The 16,327-nt window shown below is 39.1% G+C and overlaps 1 protein-coding gene across 1 annotated transcript in view; it reads left to right on the plus strand.

Moving 5' to 3' along the window:
* The window catches only part of dscamb (Down syndrome cell adhesion molecule b), a 111,506-nt gene that overhangs the window by 79,685 nt on the left and 15,494 nt on the right, over positions 1-16,327 (plus strand). Inside the window, exons 11-22 of the mRNA XM_028570804.1 lie at positions 8,769-8,965; positions 9,449-9,545; positions 9,823-9,951; positions 10,088-10,255; positions 11,081-11,151; positions 11,641-11,884; positions 12,687-12,833; positions 13,778-13,933; positions 14,299-14,432; positions 14,657-14,810; positions 15,058-15,175; positions 15,294-15,460. Coding sequence (XP_028426605.1) covers positions 8,769-8,965; positions 9,449-9,545; positions 9,823-9,951; positions 10,088-10,255; positions 11,081-11,151; positions 11,641-11,884; positions 12,687-12,833; positions 13,778-13,933; positions 14,299-14,432; positions 14,657-14,810; positions 15,058-15,175; positions 15,294-15,460 — 1,782 coding nt within the window. The remainder of the gene's footprint in view (positions 1-8,768; positions 8,966-9,448; positions 9,546-9,822; positions 9,952-10,087; positions 10,256-11,080; positions 11,152-11,640; positions 11,885-12,686; positions 12,834-13,777; positions 13,934-14,298; positions 14,433-14,656; positions 14,811-15,057; positions 15,176-15,293; positions 15,461-16,327) is intronic.

Raw genomic sequence — 16,327 nt, forward strand, 5'->3', positions numbered from 1 at the left:
TGGGCAGCCCTCTCTCTGATCTATGTCTCCCTCTCTCTATCTCTTCCTCTTTCTGTGTCCTCATCAGCCCAGTCTGATACATAAAACACAAATGTGTAAAACGTGTACATGTACTGTACAAGAGCCTGACTTACATTTACAAGGAACACACATTAAACTTGCCATTTTAAGTGATGAGATGAAAATTGTAACTGACCCTGACTTCTGACCTCTCTGTAAAATAGGAAGCCGACACAATCATTTTTGTTGAACTTGTATCCCTTCTGGATAAATCAGCAGTTGTTATCATTAATATCAGCTGGCATGCCATGGATATTCATGTGTCACTGTAATTAAGCTTCACAGTGTACAAGGTTGGGAGCTGCCACTGTGTGAAGCTGTCAATGCTACAGCAGCAGGCTCAGAGAAGAACATGCTCAGAGAAGAACACGCTCTCTGTGTTTTCATAGATCATTTTGCTGACTGTAGCACCCAGTTGCTATGCAGTTGACCTATGGCTGTACTAACCTTTTTTTCTTTCATTTTCTACCAAGCAGAGAAGAAACACTGTGGCTGCATCTACATTAAACTCAACTCCCAGTAGCATATCTAAGTCTGAACACTAAACACTGATTTTTAAGAAATGTTGAACACTAAACATTGATTTTTAAGAAATGTTTTATTTTATTTTAACTCAACTTAAGTAAGCTACAAGCACACAAGGTCTTGTGTCATACATATTGTGTTTTAGCTCATATAAAATACATCTACTAAATGGCAACCGCATTTGTTCATGATATGCTTGTACTGTATCTACTGGGCTTATACCAATATGAGTCCTTCAGAGTCAAAGAGACGACTCACCATAAACAAGTTAGAGTAAGATGATATCGGGAATCCAATCAACAGTGTTGTTGCACTCAAGAACAGCACATATCTTCTCCTTTTCTCGCTGACCTTTTTGTTTTTGGTCCAGTAGGTCTTTTGGTCACTTAGTGATGTGATCTGGCTGTGACAGTCCCCTGAGTGTGGGTTTTGGAGGACATGGACTCCAAAATACCTATAAAGAGCAGTGGTTTATGCATATATAGATTTGTTGGTGTACATCTTGTAGTGATGTGGGAAATGGGGGGCGTGTGAGAAGTAAACTGAGATTGCACGCGTAGTTTCAGTTTCAATGCTCTTTATAGTCAGTAGTATCATCTAACATAGTAAAGGAGAGAGAGAGATGTGTGTGTGTGTGTGTGTGTGTGTGTGTGTGTGTGTGTGTGTGTGTGTGTGTGTGTGAGAGAGAGAGAGAGAGATGGGGTTTGACCCACTGAATGCACTCTGCTACTGCTCTAGGCTTTAGTTTCATGCTGTTCTGGGCTCTATCAAACGGAATTTTTACAGCTTTAGTGCTAAATAATGTAGGCATACTTCTCATAACTAGTAGTTTCATTAACATGAACCATAATGCTAACATTATTTACAGCTTTTATTATTTATATCAAAGACATGCTCATGCTTTTTTTTCAAGTTATTTCATGAAAATTGATTGAGTTGTAAGTTTTAATTGAAAAATACTTTTTTTCTTACCGCAAGTTGAACATGGTTATGTACATAGTAAGTGGAGTATGATATTAACCCAAAAACTATAGTTCCTTGCTTGTCAGTTACTGTAATTAGTCTCTTACTCTTACTGCTGACAGAAAAATACAGACATTCTTATATAACTTTTCTTTTTGATATTGAACAATTCTGACACACTTGCACATAGCCTCATCTTCTAAACTCACGAATGCATATAGGAAATATGCAATTGTACAATTACATTACAAGTACTATTGCCAAGAACTTGTAATTTTTCCCAACGTTAAATTATCTTATTCAGAACTACTGTTATCTCAATACATTTGGCCATACGTGCACAATTAAAACACATTTATTTTACTGAGACTTTGTCCCATAAAACGCCCGCTGTTAAAACTTCTGAATATAATTTTTTACTATTCGCAAACATGCAGCCTTACTTTTTGCAGTTATCCCTGAGTTAATACACTTTTCCCGCAGCCACGCTATTAATTGGAAAATACCACAAATTACCATATACCAAACACCAAAATGTGTTAGTAAATCTGCTGCAGGTTTAGTAATATTTTGCCACAGTAATCCCAAAATCTAACTTTAGTGCTTGAGTATCTGGTTGGTTGTTATGCCAATAACAATGCCATCATGACATCCCCAAAATATGACATCATCAGTAACAATAAATATGGATTAAACACATGTGGGTACAATTCTCTTTTTACACTCTGACCATTTACATTTCTCTTGCAGTGTCATTTAAAACCTTCAAGTCATTTATGATTCAGTTAGCATTGACGTGTCATCTTCACCGCTCGAATAATTCACATTACAGGAAACAGCTGTAAGTTCATTGGGCCTATGATAAAACTCTGTGCTGTTCTTCCTCCGCTGCCATTGGCTGCTCAGTCATTACATGCTGGCTCAGCCACATGCTTGTCACTCATCAACAGATCACATTTCATGCCCTTTAAACCTCAAACTGTACTCGTTCACTCAATATGCTTTCTGTAAAAGTGTACTTATTCGTTGGTTTAAAAAAGGGGGACCATTACTGCGCTCCAACACCGTCATGTCCATTTCTCTATGTTTGTAAGTGTGTTTGTGTGCACGTTTATTTTTAAGCATACAGTAGGATTTTTATTGTACAAACAAGGCGTATTTTACTTTTTGATGTGTGTTTGCAATCACATCAGTTTTTATTTATGTATCCATTCATGGTGCATTGTGTTCAATCAGCTTGCATGCACCGTGTGTGTGTGTGTGTGTGTGTGTGTGTGTGTGTGTGTGTGTGTGTGTGTGTGTGTGTGTGTGTGTGTGTGTGTGTGTGTGTGTGTGTGTGTTATGAGTCGCTGGAACTCTTGAGTGCATTTCAGCCTCATTTAAATCCGTCAATACTTCAATTAAAAGCCGACGAAGTGGCTCAAGGGAAGAGCAGTCCGCATGCTTCTTTTGTGCATGTACTCTCTGGCTGTTTTTGTTTCTTACATTTCCAGCAATGAAAGAAAGATTAAAACGATAAGTAACACAGTATACATTTCATTTCATACCCTTGTTCATTTGCTGGCAGCTGTGTGTGTCCTCCAAGTGTCTAAATCCCCCACTGCCAACAACAAAGCCTACATTTATTTACCATTTAAAGATTTTTTTTTTTAGCTTCATTGAATCTGACTCTTGACTTGACAAAATAGTCTTAATCTCAGATGAATATTAGAGTAATACATTTAAACACATCAACCTGTGCTGCTCCTCCGTGTCTCTATGCATGTTTAATCATTCATAATGTCAACATAGTGAATCCTGTAAAGTGACAAAATTGTTCTGCTTGTTCGTATAAGGGGGCAGGGTTGTGTATTTATCCTCTCTAAAAACAAAAAACAAAAGAGCAAATGTGTGTGAAATGTATTAAGCAGTAGGTGTATGGTATCTACTCTAGCGTAACAGGGAAAAGTGAGCATGTCTTGACAACTAGTTGCATGTGGCTTTAGCATACATCTTTTAGCATCATATCATGTACAGCATGTAGCTATCAAGTGCTAAGACATCTATTACAAGGTTCTCATTTTAAAACGTCAAAGTCAGCTGAAAATGTCAGCTGAAAATATTAAAAACTCAGACATTGCATTTGACTATTAATGTAATCAAGTTTAGCTTAATTATCTAGCTAGCTACAACTGATCAAATCTGTCAGCGTGTTACTGTAACCGGCAGATTTGATGTTCGCTGGCTGTAAATGAGGAGCTGCTTTTGTCTCTTGGCTCTGTTATGGGCAGAAAAAATAACTTGACTGGCATATCAACACATTTAGCAATTCTGCTTGAAATATGTTAGATAAAAATAATTCTTTGAACTCTAATTCCATCTGCAAATGCTTAAGACAGTTTCACCACCAAGGTCATTTGGTAACTTGGAATTTTATTATTATACAAGATTTAACCCGCATTTCTCTGCTGAAGACCCATCTTGGTAAGAGTAAAGCCTCCTCCACACTGTTCAGTCCCTCACCTCCTGTCTTTGTTCCCCTCCTTTTCCTTCTCAGCTTTCTCTTTCTCCCTTCTCTCCCTTCTTCCCACTCACACTTTCTCCTCTACCCGTTGTGTTTTATTACCAGGACCCTGTAATATTGCTGGATATTAAAAAATATACATCAACTGAGCAATTATGGGCTATCAAAAAGAATAGGTTTAGCCCGGGGCCCTGCAAGTGCAGATGCATAGAGATGAGAGGAGGAGGAGGAGGAAGCGAGTGAGTAGCCTCACCTCAGCCCGGGCCACTGATGCACGACCAAGATTGCTGAACATTTTAGATACTGCAATCTACATGGCATCTTAAATATCCGGACATTTAGCATGTTTCATTCACACATACGCACACACACTCACACACACAAGGTCACAGACATGTATTCATATATGCATATTCATATAGACAAGCATGTGCTCATACATATGAACATAAATGACGAATATTCTAATACAACATGATTTCATACAGAAACAAATACACAGATACCCACACTGAGTCTTGCGTGCTGTCATCGCGTGCCCTTTCTCTTTCGATGAGCAAACACAAGCTTTGTCGATGTTAACTTCCACTGCCAAGGCCTCACATTTAGATGGAGAAAATAGCCCCTGTTAAGGAGCAATAACATTTAGAGAAGGGGCTGAGAAGACTCTTTTAATAGGACTCACTTAAAATTCATAGTTGCCATGCAAAATAAATCAGCGATTTCTTGTGCAGGGGCAGTGGGAAGGGGGATGATGGTATGGGGATCGAGGGAGAGGGAGGGGCTGCGAGTGAATAAGAGATTAGGTTTAAACGTTGGCAGTCCCCAGTCTGACACATTTCATCATGTTGGGGGTGGGCGGACATTGAGGGTGCACGTACGCACACATGTGCACAGGCCTCATATTTGCACACTAGCACACATACAAGTATAGCAGCTCCCCCTTTTGATTTTTGTTGGCTGCATCATGAAAGGAAATGTACTGTGAGAAAAAAGTCAGAAACATTTTGAAGGAGTCTGTATGTGTTCATTTGTTTGCGAGGGGGCGTTGCTGTGTAGGATTTGTGTTTGTGTTTGCATGTGCTCGTTAACTCTTTTAATTTTAATTTACAGTACACATATAAATCAGAGACCGACTGATACATGGCTGATATTATTGTCAGATATTAGCTTATTACAGATATAATGGTATCAGTGTTGAGATATGTTTGAGCTAAGCCATGCTAGCTTCGTGGTAAACATTAGATCTGCTAAACATCAGAATGTTAGCATTGTCATTGTGAGCTTGTTAGCATTGACGTTAGTATTAAGCTAAAGTACATCACAGAGCTGCTTGAGCAGCTTCAGACTCTTGTTTAAACTCTAAAACATCGGACTCAGACTTAAAAAATCTCAATCGGTCAGGCTCTAATACAGAAGTGTGCACATATTGTACAATGTAGATACATCTATATATTCTGTACCATTGAAATAATAAATAACAGAGCAAGAAATAATCAGTAGCATTGTGCTTGTGCTGCAGAATGGGTATGGTTTAACACATCAGGGCAATTTGCCATTCACACAAGTACACAATAATAAATGATTCATTATAAATTCAAGTACTTTAATTGACTCGTGATTGTCTAACCTTCCTGGCACTTCTAGTACGAGCAATATGTACCAGACTAGCGCCTCTGTGAAGCCAAAACAAATGATTACAAAGTTTGCTACAAATACTGTTTTGACCCAGGAGAATACTGTGTGTGAGGGGAGGCATGTGTGTATTTCTAAATAGTGTTTGTGTGTGCCATTGCTTCTGTTTTGGTTTGCATTTGTTTGTGCATGTGCATCCTTATGTTGTTTTTCTTTATCTTGTCATTGTTTCTACACTTGCATACTGTACGAGTGTGCGGGGCCAGTATCTCTGTATTTGTCTTTGTTTGTGTATTTCAGAATGTGCATGGGTGTGTGAGTGCGTCTGTCGTTATTCGTGCATGTCTGTATATGTTCGAATGCGTGTCTGTGTAAGACAACAGTACGGCCGGTGGACTTGTCTGCTGCGTATGAATAATCAAAGTGGTCTCTCTCATCATTAAATCATCGCTGTCCTGGTGGGAGCCTGAGGAGGGAGATGAAGTGAGAGAGCAAGGGAGAGGGATCATAGTTAGCGCTGCAGGGGTACATGCTCTCTCTCTCTCTTCCATCGTGTAGTGTGGCTGAGATGTGTCATGAGCACAAGTGTTTTCCGCTCTCTGTGCTCGCCCACTTAGCTCCCCCAGACACAGCTGCTCTCATGCACTCACATTCATACATATGCACGCACAGTATAACAGTCATACACATGCACACAGACTTTATTCAGAAGTGTACAGACATTGGAACACTGACTCAAACCTACAAATTTCATCTCTTCTTGGAAGAGATGGCTTCCAACCTCTACTACACAAGTATCTGCCACATGTAGCTGCCACTACTGTCCTTTTCAATAACACAGTATTCACCATAGCACATATTTACATATACTGGAAACTAGAGGTGTGAATCTTCACTGATCTCCCGATTCGATTACGATTATCATGTCAGCAATTCGTTTCGATATCTCGATGCATCGAGATGCGTCAAATACATTTTTCTATTAAAGCCATGTAGGATATTTAATTAATAGCTTTTCAAGCTTCAAAAAAAAACATTCTGCAGTGCTCTAATACTAAATAAATTGGATACATAAAACTATAGCACTGAGCACATGGCACTTCCTGAATGTGCAAAACATAACAGAAATAATTGATTATGAGCCTGCCGATTATCGATGCAGCATTGTCCATGTCCACGATTCGATGCATTGATTATTTGATTAATTTCAACACCTATCCTGGAAACCTTCTAATAAACATATGGTAATAAACACTGGCCTGTCTAATGTAAATAAAAAAGAATTGACTGATCACACAACATAGTAACAATGGATCAAATGGCTCATTTTATTTCCGCAGCTGGTAGCTGTTTTGGCAAAAAAGCAATAAAACACACTATACATTAAAGAAAGTAAAGTGACTAGCTGTTGAAGAAAGTGTCGCATTTAGCAGCTGAAGAGACAAACATTTCACTTAGGAGTTGGTGGAGACCAAAACAGATCTAATGGGAGAGTGAATATTGGTATCACATTTTTCAGGTGGACACAAAAAATATCCGCTCCAAAACAATGATAATGTTGCTCTGTTTGCTAACATGTTCCATATCAACTTAATAGGGTGATAATATGTCAGTGTTGTGTTTATAACTTGGTTCCAATGCCCCCAAGTGGCCAAAACGTCAATGTAGCTTTAAGTTATTTACCAAGCAAAAATAGGAAAATCATTGTAAATTGAATATCTTAGCGTTTGGACTGTTGGTCAGATAAAACAAGCAATTTGAGGAGTCTATTTTGGCTTTGATGTTTTTCACTGTATTCTGGTGATTGTTGTCTGCTAATAAATCCATTCGTGTAATTAATTAAAATCTGGTTTGTTTAAAAATAAATAATACATTATTATATATTATTATAGTGGCCATTGTAATTTCACTCTAATTTGTCTGCATTGTAAGGGAAACATTATTGGATTTGTTAATGTTGAAATATGTTCCACACAATATTTTCTCAGTTACTGTTATTTAAACCTTTTTCTGACCATCTTCAAAGTGCATTGAGCTTTGAATGGATTCCTACACATTTCAATTAGCTTTGACTCACTCAAATTGTCTCTTGTTTATAAGCCAGCTGGCAGAAATCAGATCATTTGTATTGTTTTACTTGCAATTTCTGTAATAATAATTAAGATAATGTCCACATTAATAAAGACTAGCATTTTCATTCAGTCTGCTCAAACGGCAGACATTAATATAGAGTATTCCCACTCAGGAGTTTCACACTTTAGAGATAATTATACTGTGAATAGCACCTGAAAGTCTCTGTGAGTGTAATAATTGGGAGACGGCTTCATGTAGTAGAGAGAAAAGGACAGAATTAAAGAAAGTGTGAGTATGAGAACAGTGTGAGTGTGAGTACAGACTGTGAGTAGTATCGGTGAGACATTTACAACAGATACTGGTTCTGCAAAACGACACACACACACACACACACACACACACACACACACACACACACACACAGACACATACACGCACACAGGCTAGATGTGTTGCTAATGAGCCTGGTGTGCGGTTACGGCATAGAGCCAGACTGGCTCCACGCTCAGACTGCTGGAAGTTCAGTCAGGAGTCACCACTTTCTTCTCCGTTCCTCCGCCTCATCCTCAGAAAACAGCACGTTACCATTCACTGTCATTATCAAAGCAGGCGCAGGCTTACCTGAAGGGCTCAGTTTCAATCTCTAAGTATTGTGAGAGACAGGTTGACTCAAACATGAGTTCCTGATGGTCCCAGGAGTGTTTAAATGGTTGTCATAATTGTCAGAAAAAGGAGTTTTCTCAGTATAAGACAGGAAACATGCAGAAAAGGCATATGTGCTATGTTTTTCAAAATATGATTTTATTTATTTTATTTTGGAATAAATCGTTTTACACATGGCACAATGAAAGAAATTATTCCAAAGTGGTCCTTGGTGGAAGGGAAAGTAAATATACTGTTTAAAAAAGGTAATATTTGATGTTGTTCTAATAACATCTTCATTTGCATCCGTTCTTTTTAATCTTGCGCTTCCTACTCTCTCCCCTAAACCTCTGTCCTCTCCATCCAGTCCCAGCCATGATCACCTCCTACCCCAACACCACTCTGGCTACACAGGGTGAGGAGAAGAGGATGAGCTGCATTGCTCATGGGGAGAAACCCATAATGGTTCGCTGGGAGAAAGAAGAACGCATCATCAACCCGGAGACCAGCCGATATGTGGTCACCGTCAAAGAGGTGGCTGATGAAGTCGTTTCTACGCTGGTGGTGAGTGCTCAGTTTCATTGCCATGCAAACATGTTTTCAATCTAGTTTTAGTGAGCGCACAACCTTCAGTCTTTTTTATCTATTATATTTAAAGATGGAAAGCAGAGAAGGAGAAAGAGTAGGGAAGGCATGGCAAAAGAAAAAGTGCCCTTGAATACTCACATCATCTTAAAATCTTCAAGTAGAGTACAAAATATTAAAGAGCTTATTTTCAGCTTATTTTTATTCAATGCTTATTAACACACAGTATTAATGAGTACATGTGTAATGCAGTATTGTAAAGGAGTCTGTGCTTTCTGATAATATAGTTGTTAAATGTCCATCATGAGTCAAAAGAGGGTTTGTCCCCTCTCTGGTAAAGGATAAGAATATTGAAGTTGAGTACACTGCCCGTCCTCCTTTTTGAAAAATCACTGAGCATGAAACATAATTTTAGATTCTCTGCCCACCCTAATGTCCTGCATATGGTTTGTCTCTCTGTAGATTATGCCAACCGTTCGTGAGGACTCTGGTTTCTTCTCCTGTCATGCCATCAACTCCTTCGGTGAGGATCGAGGCATCATACAGCTGACAGTGCAAGGTAAGATTCAGTTCAGCGCATGGCTTTTTCAGTGGGTCTGTTTGGAAGAAAATTCCCTCCAGGAGTAGTAAAGTTTTCTATCATTTATTACTTAATTTATTCATGTATTAATTTAATTTCTGCACAGTGTAATTCCTGCTCTTTGCAGAGCTATCCTTAATCTCCTACTGGGGAAATCACAGACAGAGTAAAACCGATGCATCTGTCTGGTCTGCCTGCCATCCAGTTCTCTTTCAGGATACTGCTTTAACTCTGTTGTGTTCACACTTTTCCTCAGAACCACCGGACCCTCCAGAGGTGGAGATCCGGGAGGTTAAAGATCGGACCATAGCTCTCCGCTGGACCATGGGCTTTGATGGCAACAGCCCCATCACAGGATATGATATTGAGTGCAAGAACAAATCAGGTAGACACAAGTTGAAGAGATAACCTGTTATGTCTATGTTACAATTACTGAGTTATACAGCAAATAAGAAATCCAGAAATAAGTAATGTGAAATGTTACTATCCATTCCTAACAATCTTTTCTCCCCCTCTGTTAGCGTCGTGGCTATCAGCCCAGGTAACCAAAGATGTGTCACCGCAGCTCAACCAGGCCACGATTATTGACCTCCACCCTTCCTCCACTTACAACATCCGCATGGTCGCCAAGAACATCATCGGCAACAGCAACCCTAGCAACGAGCTCACCATCACTACTGATGAAGCAGGTAACTGAGCTTCTCCTGAGTCCTGTGGAAACACTGTCATGACATTTTAAATGCATTTTTCACAGTTTTGCCTAATTTGAGGTATAAAGTCTATGGTAAAATGAACTGCTCAAAAATAACATTGTTACTGAAAAGGATCCAAACACTGCAAACAATAAGGAGGTACATGTAATTAGTCAAACTATGGTGCAGCTGAAATTATTTTTCCTAGAACATAAAAACAAACTCCACTTTCTTCAAAACACACATTTTAATACTTTACCTCTGCTGTGTAGAGAATTTAAACTGTGTCCGAATGCTGGTTAGGAAATAAACTCCTCAGCTTTTGTGGCAATTTCCTCCTCCTGGCCCCTCAAACCTGTTGAGTTATCTTGCACATAATTATTTTATGGTTGTTTGAAATGGAGGCCATCATCTTTAATATCTGGGGAAACAGATCAGTTCACTGTTGCTTTTAGTCAGCTCTATCAGTGTTCACTTATCTTCTATTGCCTATAATGATCCCCCCACAGACATACCAGCACATTAAAATGCCCCATTTTACTAGATTCATTGCTAAAATAAAGTCATAAACTTCTAATTAAATAAAACATGTATCATTTCTCACATTATTTTAAAGGTTAACGTTGATGGTTAAACACGTTTTTTTTTTAGGTGGAAACTGCATGGTACTGTATAAGAGTGTGAAGTAAAATATATTCTTAACTCAACACCACCATCTAGTGAATACGATAAAAAGTGACTTTCTCTCAGTGGTGGATCATCTCTTCAATTTACAGTAAACACAAGCATGCAGTCATATTGAATGATGTGCTTTATTTGCAGCTCCTGACGGGCCACCACAGGATGTCACTCTGGAGCCAACCTCCCCACAGAGCATCAAAGTTTCCTGGAAGGTAAAGTTTAAACTTAATGTATATTGCTGTACTGATAAGCTGCGGCACTGAAATTGATATTATGAATTAACGGGTGGGAGAAAAACAAAGAAATGTCTTTTATGATATTAATGTGTAAATAGTTTTAAAACTGAGACTTGGGACTGCCAAACCTATATTCTGGATTAGTAGCTACAAATATTGCTGTATATATTTATATGTTTATTTATATATATTTTATTTGGACCCCAAAAAGGCTATCAACCACTTTGTTTGTAGTTGATGATAATTATTTGGTCATGATAGTTTATGAGTATATGAAATGGACAGAAGAGAAGTAATGATATGTCATATGTAATATATAGTCAAGCTGCATTACCTTGCATACACATCCAGTATATTAATGTTCTGTTTGCTTTAGATTTAGTATTTCATGTTTGAATAGTTTGTCTAAGTGTCACCACAGCTTATGAGTCGGTCTTCTAAGCGGTTTCTCGCCTCATCTTGCAGCCTCCCTACAAGTACCTGCAGAATGGTGTGATCCGTGGCTACCAGGTGGGCTACAGAGAGTACAGCCCTGGTGGGAGCCACCAGTTCACCATCATCAGCCTGGACACCACAGGAGACACCACAGAGAGCATCGTGCTGGACAACCTGAAGAAGTTCACTCAGTACAGCGTGGTGGTGCAGGCTGCTAATAGGGCAGGCACCGGGCCATCCTCACAGCAAGTCGTCACCAAAACACTGGAGGATGGTAAGGAAGGGGTGCGGGTGGATCTGATGTGTTATATATGTGTTACTGTAAACATTGATGGGTCCAAGTCCATATATCCCTGCTGAGGGTCTTATAATTAGTTTATTGCATTGTTGCTTTAAGTTAATATAACCATATACTTTTTATTTATTTTGTAGACTACTTGCTGTTATTTTGAACCACATCTCTTCTGCCTAGGTCGTTTAAGAGGCAATGGCTTTTAAAAAAACCTCTAACATATTCTTGTGGAAAGGCTCCCCTCTACTGGACATTTGTAACCTTGCATCCGACAAACAGAGGCTTGATCTTCAGTACTATTCTACCAAAGTCTCTGATTAAGGAGGTCTTTTAGGCTGATTTTACAAAATATAAAGAGTCCCATTTTGTTTTTGAAGACCTCATTTTTTGTAATTAAAAACCTCTGCCCATTATTCACAACAAAATAATAAATTGGATGGGTTGGTTTAAAAAACAAAAATCTTCAACTACATTGACCTGCTTCACAAAAATACCATAAGCTTCTGACACACGTAATGATGTTTTGCATTTGAAATTAATATATCTGGTTTTGCAAATAATCATCAGGAACTTTGAGAATACAGTTGTCATCATTTACAAACTATTAACTTAAACATTTAACCATTTGAGAATTAAACACCACTTTTCACTAATGTCTCCTCTAGTTATAATAAGTACTCAGTGAATTGCCTACATGAGGGTACCTGCACGGACAGCCACTGATATTGCCACTCCATAAGCCTCCATTAAACCTTCAGTTTTTCTTGTCTCGTATCTCTGGTAGTGCCGTCTCGGGCCCCTGAAAATGTCCTGGCCTTAGCAAAGTCCCCAGAAGTCATCTCGCTCTCCTGGATGCCTCTGCCCAGAGAGGCTCTCAATGGAAACCTGCAGGGATACAGAGTCATCTACTGGGCCAACCTGCCTGACGGAGGTATTAACATCAACACACCCAGATAATGCTATGATTTATTGATCGATGCAGTTTACCTGCCATTAAGTCCATACATTTTACATAAACTGATTTGTCATCAATGCTTGTTTTAATTGCTGTTGTTCATCATGGTTCATCCACTAGAGGAAGCTGTAGTATTGTCATACTGTAAGATGCTGTTGTGAGTTGGAGAGGTAGTGTAACTTGGATAATTCAAGCTGTATTGTGTGTGCATTTTTGCAAAATCTTTAGATATAAACTTTAGTTATTTCCTGTTAAATGACCAACTGCTGTTGATCAATTGTACCACATGCACTACTGTATATCTGACTCTTATCCTTTTCCAAAGTTTAAGTGTAATTTTACCGAACTTATTTGCACTTACTATATATAGTAATATACATTTTTGATCTACATTTCAATTTACGTATTTGATGAAAAATGTAACAATTTGTGCCGCATTACATTATGAGATGAATATATAGTGGAAATACAAAGTCTGCATTGCACAGAGGGAATATCTGTGGTTCCTGGGTTTTTCCCTTTAATTTATACCCGGCTGTATAGCAGCAACCCTGCAGTCTTGCTGGTCCCCATCAATAATTCAAAATGCAATAACTCAGTGAGGCCCATTGCCTCAGCTCTGAGTGACAGCACATGAGGGAGTAGAGGAGAGGAGAGAGGAATCAGAACAATAATAAAAGTAAAATCCCTTAATACCTGTTTATTTTTTAGTAAAATACATCATAATGCAGAGTAGTGCTTCCCATACATTATCTATAATGTACATGCATTCATACATTTTAATTATATCTTAGCTTTCATCACAGGTAACCAATATTTGGGTAACTTTTGAATGCTGAATTAACTGTTGTTGGTGTTAGTATTCATAATTCATAGTATTTATACCTAGGCTTATATATGTGTCTCCTCTCCTGTGTCAGAACTGGGAGAAATCAGGAACGTGACGACCAATCAGCCGTCTCTGGAGCTGGATGGTTTGGAGAAGTACACCAACTACAGCATCCAGGTCTTAGCCTTTACCAATGCTGGAGATGGTGTCCGCAGTGAACAGATCTACGTCCGCACTAAGGAGGATGGTATGATTCATTACCATATATAACAGAAACAACATACGTATGTTTACTCTACTGTCAATCTTACTAGTGTTTGCTTTACCATTATCATTTGCAATGCTTGTTCAAGTTCATGTTCTAAAAAAAAACATGTTGCAGAAAGACAATAGACTAAAGTCAAGGTTATAAGATGCTGTGTATTGGAGGAATACTTATTTCTCACTTATAACATGAAATTGTCATAACCTTTTTCAAGAGTATTAAACAAACTGGGAATATTTGGTCTGCTTATGCTTCACGGCGATAATCATTTATACATATAGCAATACATACTAAAACTACATATGCATGTATATTCAGTATGTTTATCTTGGCCCCTTCTTCCCCAGTTCCTGGTCCCCCAGCGGGGGTTAAGGCTGCAGCCTCCAGCAGCTCTGTGGTGTTTGTCTCCTGGCTGCCTCCGCTCAAACTCAACGGCATCATCAGGAAATACATTGTCTTCTGCTCTAACCTGCATCCGATGGTAATAGCATTTGTATACCAAAAGATTTTCAGTGATCTTTTTTTCCACCCAGTTTGTCAAAGCCAGTCAAAGGACTGTGGTCTTGAGTAGCTTAAACATTAAAACGTGGCATGCTGCTACATGCCATCTGTTTCATCAGTTTTCTGTTCACAAATGGCATTTCTGTGGAATTCACTGGTGCTGCCCAATGATACATTAATCTCTCCTCTCGCTCCATTTTACAGGTGATGAGCGAGTTTGAGGCGTCTCCAGATGCCTATTTCTACAGGATCCCCAATCTGGCTCGAAACAGACAGTACAGTATCTGGGTGGTGGCTGTGACGGCTGCTGGTCATGGCAACAACAGTGAGAAGATCACAGTGGAGCCTCTGGCCAAAGGTACACCAGCCCATCCAAGATGGCCTGACAATAACCTTTGATAGTGTTTAGAGTCATACAGTTATTGTCATCCAAAGCATAATTCATAATCAGTTGAGTGCATTTTTGTAGTTGGATTGTATAAAATCCCTGTATGAATTTTTATTGTCATTAGAATATTGGTTCATCAAGGTCTAAATACATAATTCAAAAGTGAACAAGGTTTGGTGTCAAAGGTCGCCAAAGTGTGTGTTTGTGTGTGTTTTAGCTCCCGCCAGGATTTTGACCTTCAATGGCACAGTGACCACTCCCTGGATGAAGGACATTGTTTTACCATGCAAGGCTGTTGGAGACCCTCCTCCTACCATCAAGTGGCTCAAGGGGAAGTAAGTCGCACACACACAGTCATGAAGTGCTTCTCAGTACAGATAGAATTTCAAGCAATTGTAATGGCTTTTCATTGTGGCCTTTAATAAAGTAAATAACATTGTTTTTTGTCTCCAGCACAAACGGAACTCCTACACCTGTCCTTGTGGATGGTCGTCGTAGTGTGTATGGCAACGGCAGCTTCATCATCCGCACAGTGAAAGCAGAGGATTCTGGGAACTACAGCTGTGTGGCCAGCAACAACTGGGGGTCAGATGAGATCACACTTAACCTGCAGGTCCAAGGCAAGTAGTTATAGAGCACACATTAAAGAGCCATATTGTTGCAATGGGTAACAAGTGTCTTTCTCAAGGTGAACACAGTTTAACAAGAGTGGGATTGGAACTTGAACAGCTGTTATACAGTATGATATTTCTTAGCCCACCAAATTTCCAAGCACAAAAGGTTCCTTCCTCCTACCTTTGATATTGTTCCCAAAAGCTCAGGTAAAAACAAAAAGAAAGTCAACTAAACATCCTGAACAAATGCTCATTGTCCAGGAATGTGTCCCAACAGTGGACACCATATTGCTTGTTGCAGATTAGGCACGGAAAGACATAAGGCAGTTTTTTAAATCTTTTTATGAAAAACACTGTACCTAGGATAAACATGGACTAGATAGATATAAAGTGAAAAGAAGGGTGACAAAAAAAGTGGAAGAAATAATAATACACAAATTTAAAGAAAATTAAAAAAAATAATCCCTCACCAGTCACTGCCTGTGTATTAGACATAGTATACTGTAAGCACACGGCCATACATGCACTAGGAATGAGTGAAGAGTGTGCAGCAGTAAAGCTGCACCTACTGGTATAGCCTTTATATGGTCTGGAATGCATTTAGAAAAGTGACCCCACACTTTCTGGAATTTCCCATTTGATTGTTGAAGTGAGTATCTAATTTTCTCCAGTCTTAAACAGGACATGATGTCTTCAAACCACTGTGCGTGAGTGAGAGGGGAGGCATCCTTTCACTTGAACAGGATAGCCTGCCAAGCAAGAAGGGAGGCAAAAGATAAAGTGCATCGTTTTTCTGTAGTTAACTCTTCCTCCCCTTCCATGACCCCAAAGAGAGCAATCAAGGGGTTTGGTTCTAATTTGATGTTTAACACC

This window comes from Perca flavescens, chromosome 3 (assembly GCF_004354835.1).
Source record: "Perca flavescens isolate YP-PL-M2 chromosome 3, PFLA_1.0, whole genome shotgun sequence".
NCBI classification, from domain to species: Eukaryota; Metazoa; Chordata; class Actinopteri; order Perciformes; family Percidae; genus Perca; species Perca flavescens.